A 16,165-nucleotide genomic window follows, 5' to 3' on the forward strand; every position below is an offset into this window, starting at 1 on the left:
GGGCTTCGTGCTGCCTGGAGAACAGGGCAGGGCCAGCTCCAGCGCTCCCACCACCTCCTCTCCCCTCTCTGGGCACATACTTATTTCCAGTTGGCCTATGAAATGGGGAGCTGAACAGCAAGCTGCCACATAGGTATGCCAGGGCATATAGTTTATTTAGAAGACAAAGTACTGTTCACAGGCTTTACGGATTTTTTGTTGACGGTTATTACTTTGCAGCAACCCTTCTGCCTCCCTCTCTCCACCGGGATCAAACGGGTCCTATTCCCAAAAGCTGGGACAATAAATGCCTGTAAACTAAGCTGCCAGTGTTGCAGTTGTCTCTCCCGGCGCTAGCCTCGAAGTCCACTTCTGATGGAAGTCTGTGAATTTTATACACATTTGTAACTCATTTATCTGACACACTGCTGCGGAATCCGTGAGCGGATATTGCCTTTCCTTGCACCTCGCAGCGGGAGGCGGCGGGGTCCTGCACTCGGCAGCACGTGGTTGCTCCTGCTTGGTATTCACAGGCACAGTCCTCCAGCTGGTGAAATATTATTATTGGGCTGGAAGAAAAATAATGCAACCAGGGTCTTATTATTTTTTCCTTTTATCTGTTTGGTCATATTAATGTGGGATAATCATTATATAAATGCACAGGAGACGCAGTCAAGGACACATTCATTTTTAAAGTCCTCCAATGCTCTTGTACTTCAGTCATTCATCTTCTGTCTTTAATTACAGCAAGTGATCTCAGAGGCACTTAAAGGATTAAATTACTCAATTATTTGAAAAACCCAAATGCAATAACTGTATCTCTTTTCTGATAAATACCAGTGATTGCTGGAAAATGTTGCCCGAGGCAAGAAATATTGGGAGGCCAAGGAGGCCGTATTGTAACTTTCTGGCTTACCCCAGTGACACCCATTTAATTTTTCATTATTTGCAACTATTATTTTTATTTGCATTGATAATAACCACAAACTTTTCCATCGCTGCCCTGATGGTTTCATCAGTGCGATGAATGTCACTGCTCAGCTATTTACAAGTGTCCTGGCACCGCCTCGACTGAGGAGAGAATGACATGAGACCACTGGATGTCAAAAAGACATGAAGCCGTGGCTGGGCATGAGCGTGACCAGACAGTAAACCCCGTTCAAGGCAATGCTTGATGGGGTTTGGGCCCGTGTTTGGGAAGGGTATGTAATTAAAACACACGTGATGGCTCACTCCATGTCGGGGTGGGTTCACCATCGGCAGGGCTGGGCATGCGTCGGTGCCGTGCCGGCGGGCAGTCTGCCTCAGGCTCTGCGATCTCGTGGGAAGCAGGAAAGGTGGCCTGCCCAGAGCTGGCTCTGAAGTGCTGTTCCCTCTGTCCCATGGCCCCAGGAGCAAGCTGTTGGTGTGCCCTGTGGGTGGGCATTGCCGCCAGTGCTGCCATGATGCTTCTGCAGCAGCAGAGCCTGTCCTTCCTCACCAGCTCACCAGGGATCCTCAGATATATCCACTGAAGAATGGGAAGTTTTCCCTACATCAGTTTTTTTTTTACTTCTTTTGCAACGCAGCAGACATGATGAGCCCCAGGCTGCGAGCCTGGGTAAGGCGTGCAGGCTGGTGTGATCCCTCCTCCCTGGGCCAGGAGGAAAGGGACGCGACACTCCAGAGAAACAGAAATCTAGGCTAAAGAGCTAAAATCCTGCACTTTCTCTTCATAGGCCCAGTTCTGAATTCCTGTCCCATCGGGAGCCAGCCAATTCTGCGAGAAACACTGGAGCATCTGTGAATCCAGGGTGATCTCCACTTACAGCCACGGTGTGGTCCTTGCTGGTGCTGGTTAGCCAGCAGTGTGGCTCATGGGTGGGTGTTTGGTGTTGATAAACAAACTCTCTGCTTTCAGCTACACCCGTGGAAAGTCTCCAAATTGAAGGGGTCTGGGGGCAGGGCAGGGAGGGGAAAGGACTCACTGTGGTCAAGCCAGGCCAACCGTAGTGCGTCTGGTCCAACTGCCACGAAAACCAAGCCTGGCTGGGGTTGGTGAGGTGCAGCGGGGTGACCGAGGGGGCTGGCAGACCCCAGGCTGCTGCCCTGCAAGGGTCTGGGGCCAGGCTGCACGCCGGCCCCCAGCCAGCATCCGTCCCGCAGGCGTGGCGGGGCACTGCTGGCCAGCAGATGCTGCTGAGAGGGTTACTGTCGTCTGCTCCACCACCTGTGCTTCCCACATTTATTTAATTAAAAAAAAAAAAAAAAAGTAAGTAATTCGATATGCAGCCTCTCAAGGAAAAGGAGTTGGTCCAGGAAGGAGCAGGCCAGGCGTGGTCTGGGGAAGGACAGATGGCCCTGTGGCTAATTTGCTCCCATAAATCGCAAGCTGTTGCAAATCCTCGCTGTAGCAAGTGCTGCGTCTGTGTTTCAGCCATGTGTCTGTCTCAGAGCTGCTATGAGCAGGTGACAGAGAAAGAGCAGAGTCTGCCGTTTTCGGCTGAATTTCCCTAGTGCCATTTTCAAAGTTGAGTATTTTGATTAAGAAATAAGCCATAATCCTCTAGCTGGCTGCCAGAGGAGCTCCATGCAGCTGCTCTGGCCAAGCAGGGCAATCTCCTGCTGGAGCAGAAGCTCCTGCCGCAGCTTTTTTCTCCTTAAAGCGCAGTCACAGGCGGGACCCCATCCTGTCTCCCCGCAAACTGCCGCCCACGACCCGCACGCTGCAGCTCAAGCCTCTGCTCAAGGTAAAGAGCAGTTCACCGCGTTCAAACCGCGGCTGCCTGTGGCTGCCCCCTCTTGCCGGGCACACACCCCCTGGGAAAGGCTCAAAAGCCCCAACCTGTCATTGCGGTGGGACTGAGGAGCACCGGTGTGGCGGTACAGGCTCTTGGATATTTTCCTGCTCTCGCCTTCCCGCCTCCTTTGGAGGAGGGAAGCAGAAGGGATCTCTCCTCACCCCAGAGTTTTGGCCCTCGTGTGGGGCATGGGCGGCGTGCAGACTCAAGCCCTGGCAGGCTGGCAGTGCCTGGCTCCCCCCGGTCGCTCCTGGGGTTGGGACCAGCGACCGCTTGGCCACGGTCGCCCTGCCCTGAAGCTGAACCCTGTGGCCTCCTGCGCAGCCCCGGGGCAGGAGGAAGCGGCGAGCCGAGGCTGGGCGAGCCGGGCCCAGGCTGGAGCCCAGCCTGCAGACAGGCGTGTGGGGCCCGAGCGGGGAAGAGGGCATGTTAGGCTCAAGAGCTGGGTTTAGACAGCGGAAGAGAGCAGTGGCAAACAGATACCTCTGGGAGGGCAGTAGTGAGGTAGCACGGTAGGTTTCAGAGTCAAAAAGGTGGAAGGAGAGAAGCGTCCAGGTTACTTTTTCCGCAAGAGATCCTTCATCAGAGGCATAGAGGCTCTGGTGCCTGGGTCCTGCTGTGGATTAGGGGAGGTATCTGGGAGTGTGTGAGACCTCCCCAGCATTAGCCTGTAAAAGACAGGCAAGTAGTTATTTGCGGTGTTGTAATGTTTTCCCTGTCATTTACTCATTAACCCAGAGCCACTGCTCTGTCCCGCGTTAGCCCCTGAGTTCCACGTCCCCATCTGTTCACCGAGCTGAGTTTCTTGCGCACTGAAGGAGGACAGTCTGCGGTCACGCAGCGCTCGGGGGGAATCTGCTCTGCACCCATGGCTGCTTTGGGGGAAGACATTAGCTTTCTACATAGCATAGCGGAGTGACCCATGATATTGAGGGTCACCATTTACAGTGCACGTTTTAGGAAAGTCCAAACACCCACCTTGTTATGAATCTGGGGTTTGATGTCTTGCACTCCCGGTCCTGTCACACCACACAGCTGCAGCTGTCATGACGTGGCCTGCCTGGCCTAGCACCCCTCCAAATGAAGCCTTCGTGCAGCTGTGACTGACACACATCTGGCAAGGAGCACACGACATGGCCGTGCTAAATCCCCGAGGGAGCATGAGCGGGTGGTGCCACTTCAGTGCTGCTTGCTGTCAGGCTAGGTCTGTGTTCCCTCCCCAGCTCTCCCGTGTCACTACTGAGCTAGAGCAGCAGTGTCACTTTTCATCCTCTCCTACTTGATTTGCAGGCTCCGGCAGCCTTCTGGATATTTCTTCCAATATTTTCATCTCACAGTCATTTCAGTGTGTTCAGCCTGTGCTCTCATCTAACAACGACCTGCCAGTTTGAAGAGCAACATCTCCTAGGCGTGCCAAGATCCTCCAAGGCAGACACCACTTCTGCAGAGCAAGTGCACCAGAGGGATGCCTTGCTGGTGACTCCTGCAGGGCCTTGTAAAGAGGATGGATGCCCAAGAATTCAGCGTTTCAAAGATGGCACATACCAGGAGCTGAACCATCAGGGCTGTTAGGGTTAAGACCGTCTGTTTGCCCTGACATTGCTGCAGGTGGGTGGGAGGGAGAAATGGCAATGAAAGCACAACACATACTACATATTTTTGCAAGAAAGGGCAGACTTACACAGCTGACCATCTCTGCCAGGGCAGAGAATTGGAGAAAAGTGCTTCCTTTCAGTCCAAAACTTAATACCAAGCTTTCTCTGAATAGTGGGACATAAGGGCTCATCCCCCCCTAGATGGTCTCTCACAGCTGACTCCCTGCACAGCATCCTGTTTTCTGAGACTCTGCATCTTTTGATGATTCGAGAGACAGTTGGAGAGATATAGACCCATCCAAAAGGACATTTATTCCATCTGTAGATATGTGTAAGACAAACCACGGGAATCACTATCCTGCTGTTGCATCTTTTTCTCTTTTGCAGTGGCTTGATGGATTTGAGACGGCTGAAATCCGATAATATGAGCCCAACATTCAGCATCCCAGCTCCACAGTCACTCGTATGAACCCAGACTTAGATTACTGACAAGAATATAGATGCAGAAACATGGTTGAATTCAGTGGGAGTCAGGGGCATGAACACTATTAAGGAACTGAGTTTACCTTTCTCAAGCCAGCTGTCCTAGATTAATGGCTTCTTTGGAAAACATAACCTTTGCTGTGCAGCTCGTGTATACTTAAGGGCACTATAGGATAAGTATAATAATGCACAACAATATAATTTTGAGCCCAAAGTCATTATCGAAGATCCATATCAGAGCAGCTTAGTGTACAGCAAGTTGCAATAAAGCAAGCAAGATCCTAAATGTACCGTGTTTCTTGTGCCAATGAATGAAACGGATGCAATGGATTTGGCAATGGGTGCCAAATGAGCGCACAAAGGAAAAGTGATTCTTTAGTGTATGCAAATTTATTCAACTCTGCAATTATTTATTTACATCTAATGACTGATACCAACAGATGAGGTAAAAATATGAGGTATTGATATGAGTATAACATTTAAAAATGCAAATATCATAATGTATTCTCAATGGCGACGTAACAATACAAAATACTGTGGTAGCTGTATGATAGACATGGCATAATGTGCACGTTAAAGAAATCTTATTTCATTGATACATGGCTTAGAGATGCCAGAAGCACATGCCAGAGCTTCTGCAAGGGTAGGAGGACAACCTTAACTTGCTAGCAGTGGCAGGCGCCCCTTCCAGCTGAGCGATGGCTTGTCAGCCAGGATAAAACCACTGGCCAGGTTTTCCCTTCATTTCCGTAAGAAATTATTTACTGTCAGACAGTTGCCATTCCCAGCGCCAGAAATTCAGCGCCCCCAATCCCGAGGCAGCGTTGCATTCATTTATGCAAGCTAACGCAGCAGAAGTGCTCTGACGGCTCGTGCTTTGGAGGAGAGCCGGCGTGAAACCTGCGGCCGCGGCCTCTGGGGAGGAGGCGCCGCTTCCTGGGGACCGGGGGGACCGGCCTCGCCCCCCCGGCTCGCGAGCCACCGCTTGGAGCTGGGCAGCGGCGGAGCCCCGCAGCTGGCGGGTGCCTCGCCCTGGCCTGACTTTTGGGCTTAAAAACACGCCAGAGTCGCACGCGGGCGACTGCCGTTGGGTAGAGGCCCGAGGCGGGCCCTTATGGGCAGCCAACCTCCACGGCCCCACGAGCTGCGCAAGTAAAATGGGGGTGAGAGAGCTCACGGCGGGAGACGGCGGTGACCTTCTGGGGTCCTGCAGCTTCCCCGGGGACACCGTGCCAGGTCCCCCTGCCCCTGCCCAGCCCGAGCTCCCCCGGGCTTGCTTCCCCGGGGGGAAGCACAGCCCTTCCGCGTGCGGGCACGGTGGCACGGGGGACCGTGCTCCAGCAGCTGCCAAGGCCCGCACGCGGCCCACCCCACAGCCCCCGTCCCTGGGGCAGAGTCAAAGCGCTAGCTCTGAAGAGACTTCCCCCCTCATCGCTGAATCGGGGCACAGGACTGGAGCTTTAGGTAGGAAATGTATCCTGCTGGACTGACCGCATACTAAATCTCAGCGGATCCTGTTGGAAGGACTGAGCTAAAACGCTGGCTGTGAATAACTCAGCTGGTTCATGCAGCAATAAATAAAGTCAAAGTGAACAAATGCGATTAATGAAGAACAGTATTAACAGGCTTGTACATTCGTATTGAGTCATAGATGTAATATCGTTTTTGGTCTTAGGTTAGTTAAAAACAAAACGGAACCCTGCCTCAAAGGTAACATCAACAAATTATTATTATTATTATTACTTTTAAAGCATTCTTCCATTAGCAAAATAATAGGTCCCTGAAAACGAAATTATATCATGGCTTAAATGGCTCCTACTCCTCATAGTCAGGGGCTAATCCTGCTCCCACCAATGCCTACAGAGGCAGGTTCGTGCAGATCAATGCAATATAATATGAAAAGGCTTGCTGTTACTATAAAAGCAATCTTTCCAAGCACAGTCTGCATTTAGTGTTTTAAATCACCAAGATGTGTTTAAAAGCTTAAAAAAAGTTTAGTTACTTGTATAGTAAGAATATTAAAAAGCATGGTATTCATCTGCATGTCTTTGTGTTCACTGGATGTGGAAAATCTGCTTTGGAGCTTCTTAGCTTCCAATTACTCATCTCTACGGGAGAAGGAAAGAACAACACAGAAACACTTACTCAGAACCCAGACAAAATGCTAAAAAAAAAAAAAAAAAAAAAAAAAAGATTTACAGCTTAATAACTTACCGATCTGATTTCAGACACTTCAGTACACACAGCGTTATCTTGTACTCTTCAAGAACAAGCAGTTACTTTGAACGCTGCACATAGTGAAGTTCTCTAGTGGCAGATACACCATTAATTAAGGCAAAAGGTAAGTTTTCAACACCTTCTACTAACTGTCCCAATTCTGCTGCTGAATATAAATGTCTACGTCAGTTACATTTCCGTGTATTTTATTTGGTGAAACTGATCCACTCATTATTTTGAAACGTACAGTAACCACCTTCTTCCTCGGTTCTTTTACTTCTTCCTACATCTATTTCTAGGTACCTTCTCACAGCATACACAAACACGAAACATATTTGAGAACAAGCACTTCTGTTATCACAGGGATTATGCCTGGTAGCCCTGTGATAATAGCAAACACAGCTTATGTAGCAGTGACACACTAAGAAACAAATGACAGATTCACTTCAGGTCCAACCGATGCAAGTGATTTGCACTGAGTTATATACAAAATAATTAATTTATACATATACATATATATAGATATAATATAGATAAATATATACATACTGTACATAATTTATTTACAATTAAAATATGCTTCTTAGAAGCCTTTAAATACCAGAGTTATGTAACACACAAGTAATGGCAATAGCCTGATTTTAAAGTAATAATGATAAAAGCTCTCTGAAGAAATGTTTACTTCCATAATTGAAATTAATACAGAAGGGATGTGGCCGGGGGGAGATGAAGTCTCCAGAATAAAAGGACTTTCCTATAAAATTCCTGTTTTAGCTTTGTACAGACCCAGGTCTGGTCATATTTCTACAGCTTAAATGAGATCTTTGCTTTCAGTATCCCTGTTCCCTGCCAGACCCCGATTTACGCTCACATGCTCCCAGGAACACTTCCTCAGATTTTTGTTTCTGGTCCCTCAGCAATCAGAGGCTGAAATGAGTTTCTGATCCTGGCAACTTCTGCTGCGCACAGATGTCCAAAGCCTTTGTTGTACCACTCTGGGGAATGTCCTCTGAAGAAATGGAAAGAGAATTATTGAGAAACTCAAATACTCAAGAAATATGCCCCACAGGAATGGGCTTGCCACGCTTCCTACGCCCGGCTGCCCACAGTGGTGGTGGTGACTTCAAATACTTGCCATTGTAAACACACGCTGAAGTTCTCCCTTACCGCAATCAAATAAGCAGATTTTATTTCTATGATCACATCATAACAGTGGTAGGTGCCGAGCAAAGAAATGAGCTTGGTGGATAAAAAAGATCGCACGAAGACTCCGAAGCAGCAAAGCCACATCGACCGCGTCCCTCTGTTCCCAACACCTCCCCTCTCTGAGGGTTTTGCCCTGCTGAATGGGCATCGGCTTTTTGCAGGCGGGATACTTACTTTAGGTCAACTCTGCAGATGTGGGTCAGCCTGGCTTTTCCCGAGCCGCAGGGCTCTATCAAGTACTGAGAGTCCATCACGATGGCTCGCACAGCTCCCATAAGAGGAGCCTCTTCGTGCTCCACAGAGATGGCAACCAGCATGCACATCCCCTTCGGCAAATCTGTCCTCCATGTCCTGCAGCAACATGTTCGAGAAGGAATCACTTTAGTAATGAAACTTTGGGGCCCACAAGTAAGAACCAGAATTGAAGTTACAGTTTGCTTGTCTGCCTATCCTTGTTGTTGCCTGCAGTGCCACTGGACTGTCACAGGAGTCCCTGGAGGAGTTTCACATTCCCCAGTTGGGAGTCTGGTCACGATGTGGAATGGCCACCCATCTTTGCTGCTGCAGGGGGTCCAGGTGGAAAAGTTTTGTTTCTCCACATGAGCATTTTGTAACCATTATGCATTACAGGGCATGCTACAGCCTTCTGCAGACAAAGAGAAGTTTTGGAAAGGAGCTGAAGTAAGCATAAGCCCCACAGCAGAGGCTGAAATGTTGCGTTGCACCCATGCAGACTTACAGAACAACAAATACGGTTTAGCACAGCAGAAATCCTCGCTACTGCCCTCACTGACTTCTGAAACTCCCAGAACACGTTTCAAGGGCATCTGAATTAAAAACAAAACATCCTTTCATCTTTTTTACCCTTTCCCAAGTTTCTAGCCTCTCTTACGTGCTGCATAAGTTTTCCACACCGAGTCCAGGACACCTAGACTTTAATACTTAACATTTTTTTCTTGTTCTGTAAGCATTCTCTCTATATTCTGGTGTCTCAGATCTTTCTCATCTGCCTTGAATCTCAGAGGATAGGTTTATGCTCTTTCCTATGCTGTGGGAAGAAACGAGAAATTGCAGCTGTGCCATGTAATGTGCATCGTCTTGCCATGGACTGAGACAGGGATTGTGCTACCTTGGGAAGTATCATATTCTAGCAGGTAGGCTGCTTTCAAGCACTGCTGAAGTTTGGGCTTCAGCAGATAATTTTAACATTCTGCTTGCTTTTTTTTTTTTTTTTTTTTGTATGAAACAGCTGTTATTCAAGACACTGCAGGAAGATACTGACTTCAGAAGGTTTTACATGTGTCTGCGCAGTAATAAAAATGATGAGCTATCTTGGCAGATGGAACACACAGAGAGGAGGAAATCACACCTCGGATCTACTGTGAAATGCTGAACCATCTACTGTGAATGCCTGCACAGCGCTCAGATGTGACCATATCATTTTGGTAACCACACAGCACTTACCTGGGCCATTTGTGAGGTGGAAAATTACGTATCCCAGAGATTGCAGAAGACTTATGATTCCTATTTCTGTTTATACAGATTTCGGCCAGTTTCTGTACCTCTCTAAATAACTTACAGTAGTAAAAACAGGCATGGCACCTAACTCACAGCGATGTTGTGATACTTAATGAACATTAAACATTTGAGGAATCTTTAATGAAAAGCGATGCCTGTGAAGGGCAGCTGGGCGCCATGTCAGATCCCGGGCGTATAAAACATCGCCCCTATCCTCTTACCATTAGAGTCTTCTCAAGGGAGCCTAATCCCCTTGTTATGACTGTCCAATTGAAAAAAAAAAAAAAAAAAAAAAGGAACAACTAAGTTGATCCTTTCACAGCCAAAAGTTTGATTGGGAAGGAGAAAATTGCCATCTGCTAAAATATATTTATTCATGTCCCCAGAGGTGAATTATAATTTCACTGTTCGCTTCCCACCAATCCTACGGTATCAAATTGACTGCGATATTGCTGGCTAACCTTGCTCTAGACTTAATGATATAAATCAAAAGAGATGAACAAGAGAATCTGACAGATCTGCCTGACGGCTGTTTTCAGCCCTTAAAAACCCACCAGGATTCAGTTTTATGATATGTATTTCAGTCCTTGGGGGTCATTCTGCCTGGGTTAGTGAAAAGAATGAGAACTCAATGGCAAGATTTTTCTTTAACTGATGTGACTGCACAGCAGGTCTTTAAAGAACATAAACCACCATGAAACCTAATAGTGAACTAAGCGGCAAATAAGAGGACAGAATTATGGTCATCAAAACCTCCCCGCCGCTCCCAGACAATCTTCTTGGGGCTATGCGGAGGGCCGAATTTATCACTGGTTTAAGTCGATAATATTATATAAAAAAAATAATTACAAAATAATTAATTTAGCCCAGTATACCGTGGGAAGGCAAAGGAAATAATAGAGTAATGGGAGGATTGGTATTTTAACATTATAAAGAACTTACAGAAAGGATTTTTTAAATCTTCCCCTAAGAGTGCCAATAATTCTTCCCTTATACTGACAGTATCTGCATGTTATCATTCTCTAAGAGAATACTGAAGTTCATAAAAGGGATGTACTATTATAATTATATTTTATGGGGCTCATCTTTTTCCTTCAATCTTTGTTCACTCTAATACCATTCTGACTCACCGGACTATTTCCTTTGTCAAAACTGCTTAGTATTTCTCTAGCACATCATTTCAATCAAAGAAAGCAGAGACCAAGAATGGGAATGCACAAAATCATCCTGAAATAAATAACTGTAGGACTGACCCTGTAAGTGAAATATGTCAGCAGCTCCACAATAGCTCCTAGCAAGCAAAGGGCCAGGATTTCAAAGGCAGAAGGTGCGTAAGAGGAATTTTTTTTGTCTGTTCTGTGCAGGCAGGTAGACAATGGCAGAACTGGGATTGGATTTGGAATATTGATACACAGCTATACATTTATTTGAGAGATGTCATCCCCCTGGAAGACAGTCAAAATACATATCTACTGCCTCTTTCTGTTCTTTTCCACACTAAGATTTTTATGGGTTAGCAGTTCTTGGGTCTACAAAGACTCCAACTGCAAATCTAAAATAACAACTTATATAGACACCATATAACAACTTTAGCTTAAAAGCATCACTGTCTTCTCTACTAAACATTTGGCTCTCAAACATCAAACATTCCCCCAGAGAACAGCAAAAGCAGCGTAAAAAACAATTGGGTTCTCTTTGCACTGTTTTGACAACAAACAAAGCTAAGAGAGAACAGCAGCTATTATCAGACATCTGTTCTAAGGAAAAAATTGTATTTATGGCCTCAGGAGCATGTGCTGCTCAAATTACATCAGAGAAAAGGTCAGTATGCTCTGGCTGTATATTTTAATTCAGTTTGAGAAATCAGCACCGCCGCCCAGAAGTAGAGTTCTCAAAGCACAATTCTACAGACGCGAAGGCTGAAGTAAGACCAGAACTTCCTTGTACACGGTGCAGGAAGCAGAGGTACTGGAGAAGTGCCCTTAGCTTACCTGAGAAGGACAAAGTCTCTGACGGGATGAGGAGCCATGCTGTTCAAAACATACTGGTAAACTTCCGTCTGCTTGTCCAGGCTCTCGACCACCTTCCACTGCAAGAAGTCCTCGTCCCAGAGGTGACGTTCTCTCAGCACTCGGTTCAGGACGACTGAGGGGGGGGCTTCAACTTCCACCGACGCTTTCCAAAGCCTCAGCGGGTTCCCATCCCCAACCTGTAGTAAAGCAACAAAGAACATGATTTGTATGCCTATGTTCAGCAGAGGATAACTAACGACAACATCTCGATATGGGTATCTGACTTTAGCTTCAGAGCATGCATATTTCCCTGCTAATCATCACTACTATTGCTATTTCTGCTGCTCTACTGTATGTGAGAACATATGCATACTAGTCCTGGATGGAAAACTGAAGTGATACATTACTTCTGCTCTCATACCAGTATATATCTGGACCACTTCCCATGGTGTCAGTGGAGTTGCTGTATTATTTCAGGTGTGACAGACACTTTTTCAACCCCAAGCATCCTAAGTGTAATGAAGGCTATGAGTGTACAGAAGTAAAACCAGATGAAAGGAGAGACTGAAACCCTGGGCTGAAATAAAGCTACCACCTTGGGCAATCTGATGCACTAGCTGGGACTGAGGGTGCATTAACCCTCCTGGTTAATTGGTGGAAGAGTAGAACATATGTTGGTTCGGTTATGTGTCAGGTACACAGATGTTTGCTCCTCAAAATAGCTGCAAGGGAGGTATTGAGAAAATGCTTTTCAAGGAAGGAACGCACAAACTGCTTGCTAGCTCTTCCTAGCTCACGGCTCCTGTTACTTGTTACACCTCCACAGCATGCAATAAGGGGAGCGGAAAGTGCTGGGCTCTGCACAAGATTAATATCCTAAATTCCACACGTACAGCTTTTCTGCATGGTTTTAGGGGTCATATGTCAGGCAGCAAATAAGTTAACTATAAGAACTGGCTCTTGCCAGCCCTGCTTTCCTAACCCCTCCCTACCCTGGCATCCTCACACACCAACGCTACCGCTCCAGAAACCTCCAGCACCTCCCACAGACCCAGGATTGTGTCCCCAGAAACCCACCTTCCACCCCTCCCACCCTAAATTACTGCATGCTGTTATAATTCCTTCTCCCCAAAGCTCTCCAGTTCCCCCGTGCCCCTGCCACAGAACTCCAGGGACTCTCAGTCCCCTCTGTAGGCTCACACACCCTTGACCCCAGATCTGTGCATGCCCCTATTCTCTCCCTGCCCTCTCCCACATCCTACTCCCACCCCAGCCCTGTTACTCCCTCATCAACCTCCCCCACAGAAGCTGGCTACAAACCCCCATAACTGGGATTTCTTACCTCTAACAAAAGGGTTGCACTTTCCCCAGCAGTGGTCATGCTACCTGCTGCCCCCTCGCTGTCCAGATACCACACCCCTCGCAGTGCCCTTCTCCTACCAAACTAGGGTCACTCACCCCTAATCCACCCCCTCCTCTCACTAGCTGCTGCTGGTTTGCAGATTTCCATTTTACCGTTGCATTTCCAGCAGCCCTGAACTCTGCTGCCTGCAGGGACCCTGCAGCACCCTCCTCCTGGGTGGCTTTCCCTGTAGAAGTGAGGGAGCCTTGAACAACTTCAGAAATTTGGATAATAGTGGAAGATATCAAACGTCCACTGGAAACATGGACAAGAGAATCAGGCACAAAACTGGCCGTGTGGCTGGCCTGGCTAAGTAAAGCAGTGGGCAGCCTGAAGGGTGTTTTTTAAGACCTACGTCCTGGCTGTGTTCTCCAAACTGCTGGCAAACATCAGGAGATGGTCAGAAACTTTGCCCGTCTTCCAGGTCATGTTATCTGTGGTTTAAAGTCTCAGCTCGCTCTCTTGTTGTGTTGTCTGATGCATCACTTACGTTATTTATTTTGCAGACCTTAACTTGCTTTGTGTGCCTTCTCCTAGAATCTCATACTTAAACCACTATTATATTTTTAAGTGCTTTTAGTATTCTTTTAAAGAAACCTGTGAGCCCCACCAGTCAGAAGGGTATGTACTTAGCCATGCAAGAGGTCAGGGTGTCCCCTAGCTAGGCTGCATTTTGCTTTGATTTCTTTACCGATTCTTCCATGTCTCCCCAAATTACCTTTTTGTAGGCGAGCTCTGTGTTCTCTATACTGGAACACGTGACCCATCCTTTGAATTTCTCTTTTGCTTCTTTCTGGAGATTCTGCATGAGACTTTCCAGGTACATCTGATAGTTCCCTCCTTCCTCGTCCACTTGTTTCCCAAGCTCGTCCAGGGTGGGAGAATGCACTTCTGCATCGACGTAGGAGTTTCGGGACTGGGTCACCATTTCATGTGGGATCTGCACCACAGAAAGAGGGAAAACCTTCTGTTGAGACTTTTTCCGTAAGACAATGTGCTTTTAGGCTGACAGACCATTCGGCATTCAATAACAACGAGCCTATGACCTGTTAAAATGGATACCTATTTCTGTCTTTGCTTCTTACGCAAGATGAGAAATCAAAGTAGTATAATGAAACAGCCCCTGCCTCAGAATTACCCCTCTAACCCCCAGAAATGTTGCCTTGGGCTTCTGGGGAAAGGAGATATGAGCATTATCTTTCCTCCACCTACAGTGGAAGTAGCTGCGGGAATGACTGCATCTCCCTTTGTGATTTTAAATTTATTGCACGACACACAGAAATAAAGTGTATCAGCTCTTCTTTTTTAGATGAGTAAGTTTTAATTGAGGTGTTAAAAGCATTATAATAAAATTAAATGTTTAAACAGATTTTGATTTTAATTAGATTCAAATTTCCTAATCCAGTAATTTGGGTTGAAAACTGCCACAGAATAATTATCCTGCATTTTTAATAGTTGCGTGTCTGAACTCTAGAAGGGACCAGTCAAAGAAATGAGAAAAATAAACTTTAGATGGAGCAAGTTTACAAATAAGTGAGGCACCATCAATCTCTGAGCTAATGCAAGACAGAAAATGTAAGCATAAACATAAATACTTCAAAGGATGCTGCGTTACGTGGCCATGAATAATGCCGTTTGAGTCTCTCACTCACCTCAAAAAGTTTGTTGCATTCCATTATCATGTGAGCAAGTCCCTGAGTAGCTGCCAGGTTTTCACTGAGGTCCTTCTGATCTGGCTTCCCTGTTGCATATTTTTTCTGTATTACTCTGTAATTGAATTCAGTGTCTCAGGTAAAAAGAGCTGAGTCTTTTCAATATGAAAGCAAACAGCAGAAGGATGTTCAGAACACCAGAGAGAAAAGCCTATCTTTAGTTTTTATTTATCACAAAGCTTGCTCAGGCGGTTGGGCCTTTTTAAAAGGAAAAAATGTTTACCTAAAATATTGTTGAGCCAAAGGTAAAATCAGGAAAGGTTATGCATGTCCCGCATTGGGTGTTGTACATTTTGGAATGGATTTCTAACAGACATGATGTGCAGTGGTTTATGTTGTTACTGCTTAAAGTGCTTGCTCAGACACTGGTTATACACGTACGTGACCAAGAATCTCCGTGTATTCTGAACCAGATGGGGAGGGGGAAAAAGTCAGAAGGGACATCAGGTGGGGAATGCCAATGTTTAGCAGGGTCTATGCCCTGTTTAATCTACACTCACCATGTTACACGCCATCTTAATGTGGCCTGAAATAAACTCAGTTTCCCAAGTGTCGGAATGTAGCCAGAAAATATAGAGTAAAACAACACTCACTGAAAATATACGTATTAAAACATGGGCAATCTTTAACTTCAACCGGAGCAAAATCAGGCCCTTTCCCTTCACAGAAGCCAACGTTACTTATGCAAAACTCACTTGTGCCCCATTGAAATTTCGCATGGAAAGCAAGCACTGCATATTCACAATGGACAACCAGAAATGCCTGCTGGGCTTGTGAAAACACCTTCTGTGCATGTACAAGTGTGCTTCTGGCTCTGCAGCAAGGGCTACCCCCTCTCTCTGAAGCCACGCCCTGTGTCGTGGGTGCTGGAAAGCAGATGCTTTCAAAAACTGTATCCTGCATACCTTCAGAAACACTGAAAGCATCACTATGTATTAAGGATATGACTATTCATAGAGCTGAGAAGAAACTTACCTTGGTGAGCATTCTTTCTTCACTATATTGAGGTGGAAGAGGGAAGGGGCCAGACAAACAGCTATGTTCATGGGAGTCATCTGATTCTCCTCCACGGAGGTGACGTCGCTCAGGAAGCACAGCAGAGTCTGCAAAACCTCCCGGTTCTCATCAGACATCAGCATGATGGCTGCTTGCACTGCCTGCAGCCGCTGCTCCTTGGGGACATCTGAGGAAGAGCAAGTGATGGTCAGGGGGGTCAACTGTAAGATCGGATAAGGGGCCAGGAACAAGACAGAGTTGTCAC

General features: G+C 46.7%; 1 protein-coding gene across 4 annotated transcripts in view; it reads right to left on the bottom strand.

Moving 5' to 3' along the window:
• Positions 1-7,243: 7,243 nt before the first annotated feature.
• The window catches only part of STARD13 (StAR related lipid transfer domain containing 13), a 256,899-nt gene continuing 247,977 nt past the window's right edge, over positions 7,244-16,165 (bottom strand). For all 4 annotated transcript variants that reach the window (XM_042792355.1, XM_042792354.1, XM_032982815.2 and 1 more), the window contains 6 exons: positions 15,880-16,087; positions 14,845-14,959; positions 13,911-14,132; positions 11,770-11,987; positions 8,435-8,611; positions 7,244-8,063 (listed from right to left, as the gene is read on the bottom strand). In XM_042792355.1, the coding sequence (XP_042648289.1) occupies positions 7,946-8,063; positions 8,435-8,611; positions 11,770-11,987; positions 13,911-14,132; positions 14,845-14,959; positions 15,880-16,087 (1,058 nt within the window). In that variant the 3' untranslated portion in view covers positions 7,244-7,945. The remainder of the gene's footprint in view (positions 8,064-8,434; positions 8,612-11,769; positions 11,988-13,910; positions 14,133-14,844; positions 14,960-15,879; positions 16,088-16,165) is intronic.

This window comes from Tyto alba, unplaced genomic scaffold, assembly GCF_018691265.1.
Source record: "Tyto alba isolate M040663 unplaced genomic scaffold, T.alba_DEE_v4.0 Super-Scaffold_2, whole genome shotgun sequence".
NCBI lineage: Eukaryota > Metazoa > Chordata > Aves > Strigiformes > Tytonidae > Tyto > Tyto alba.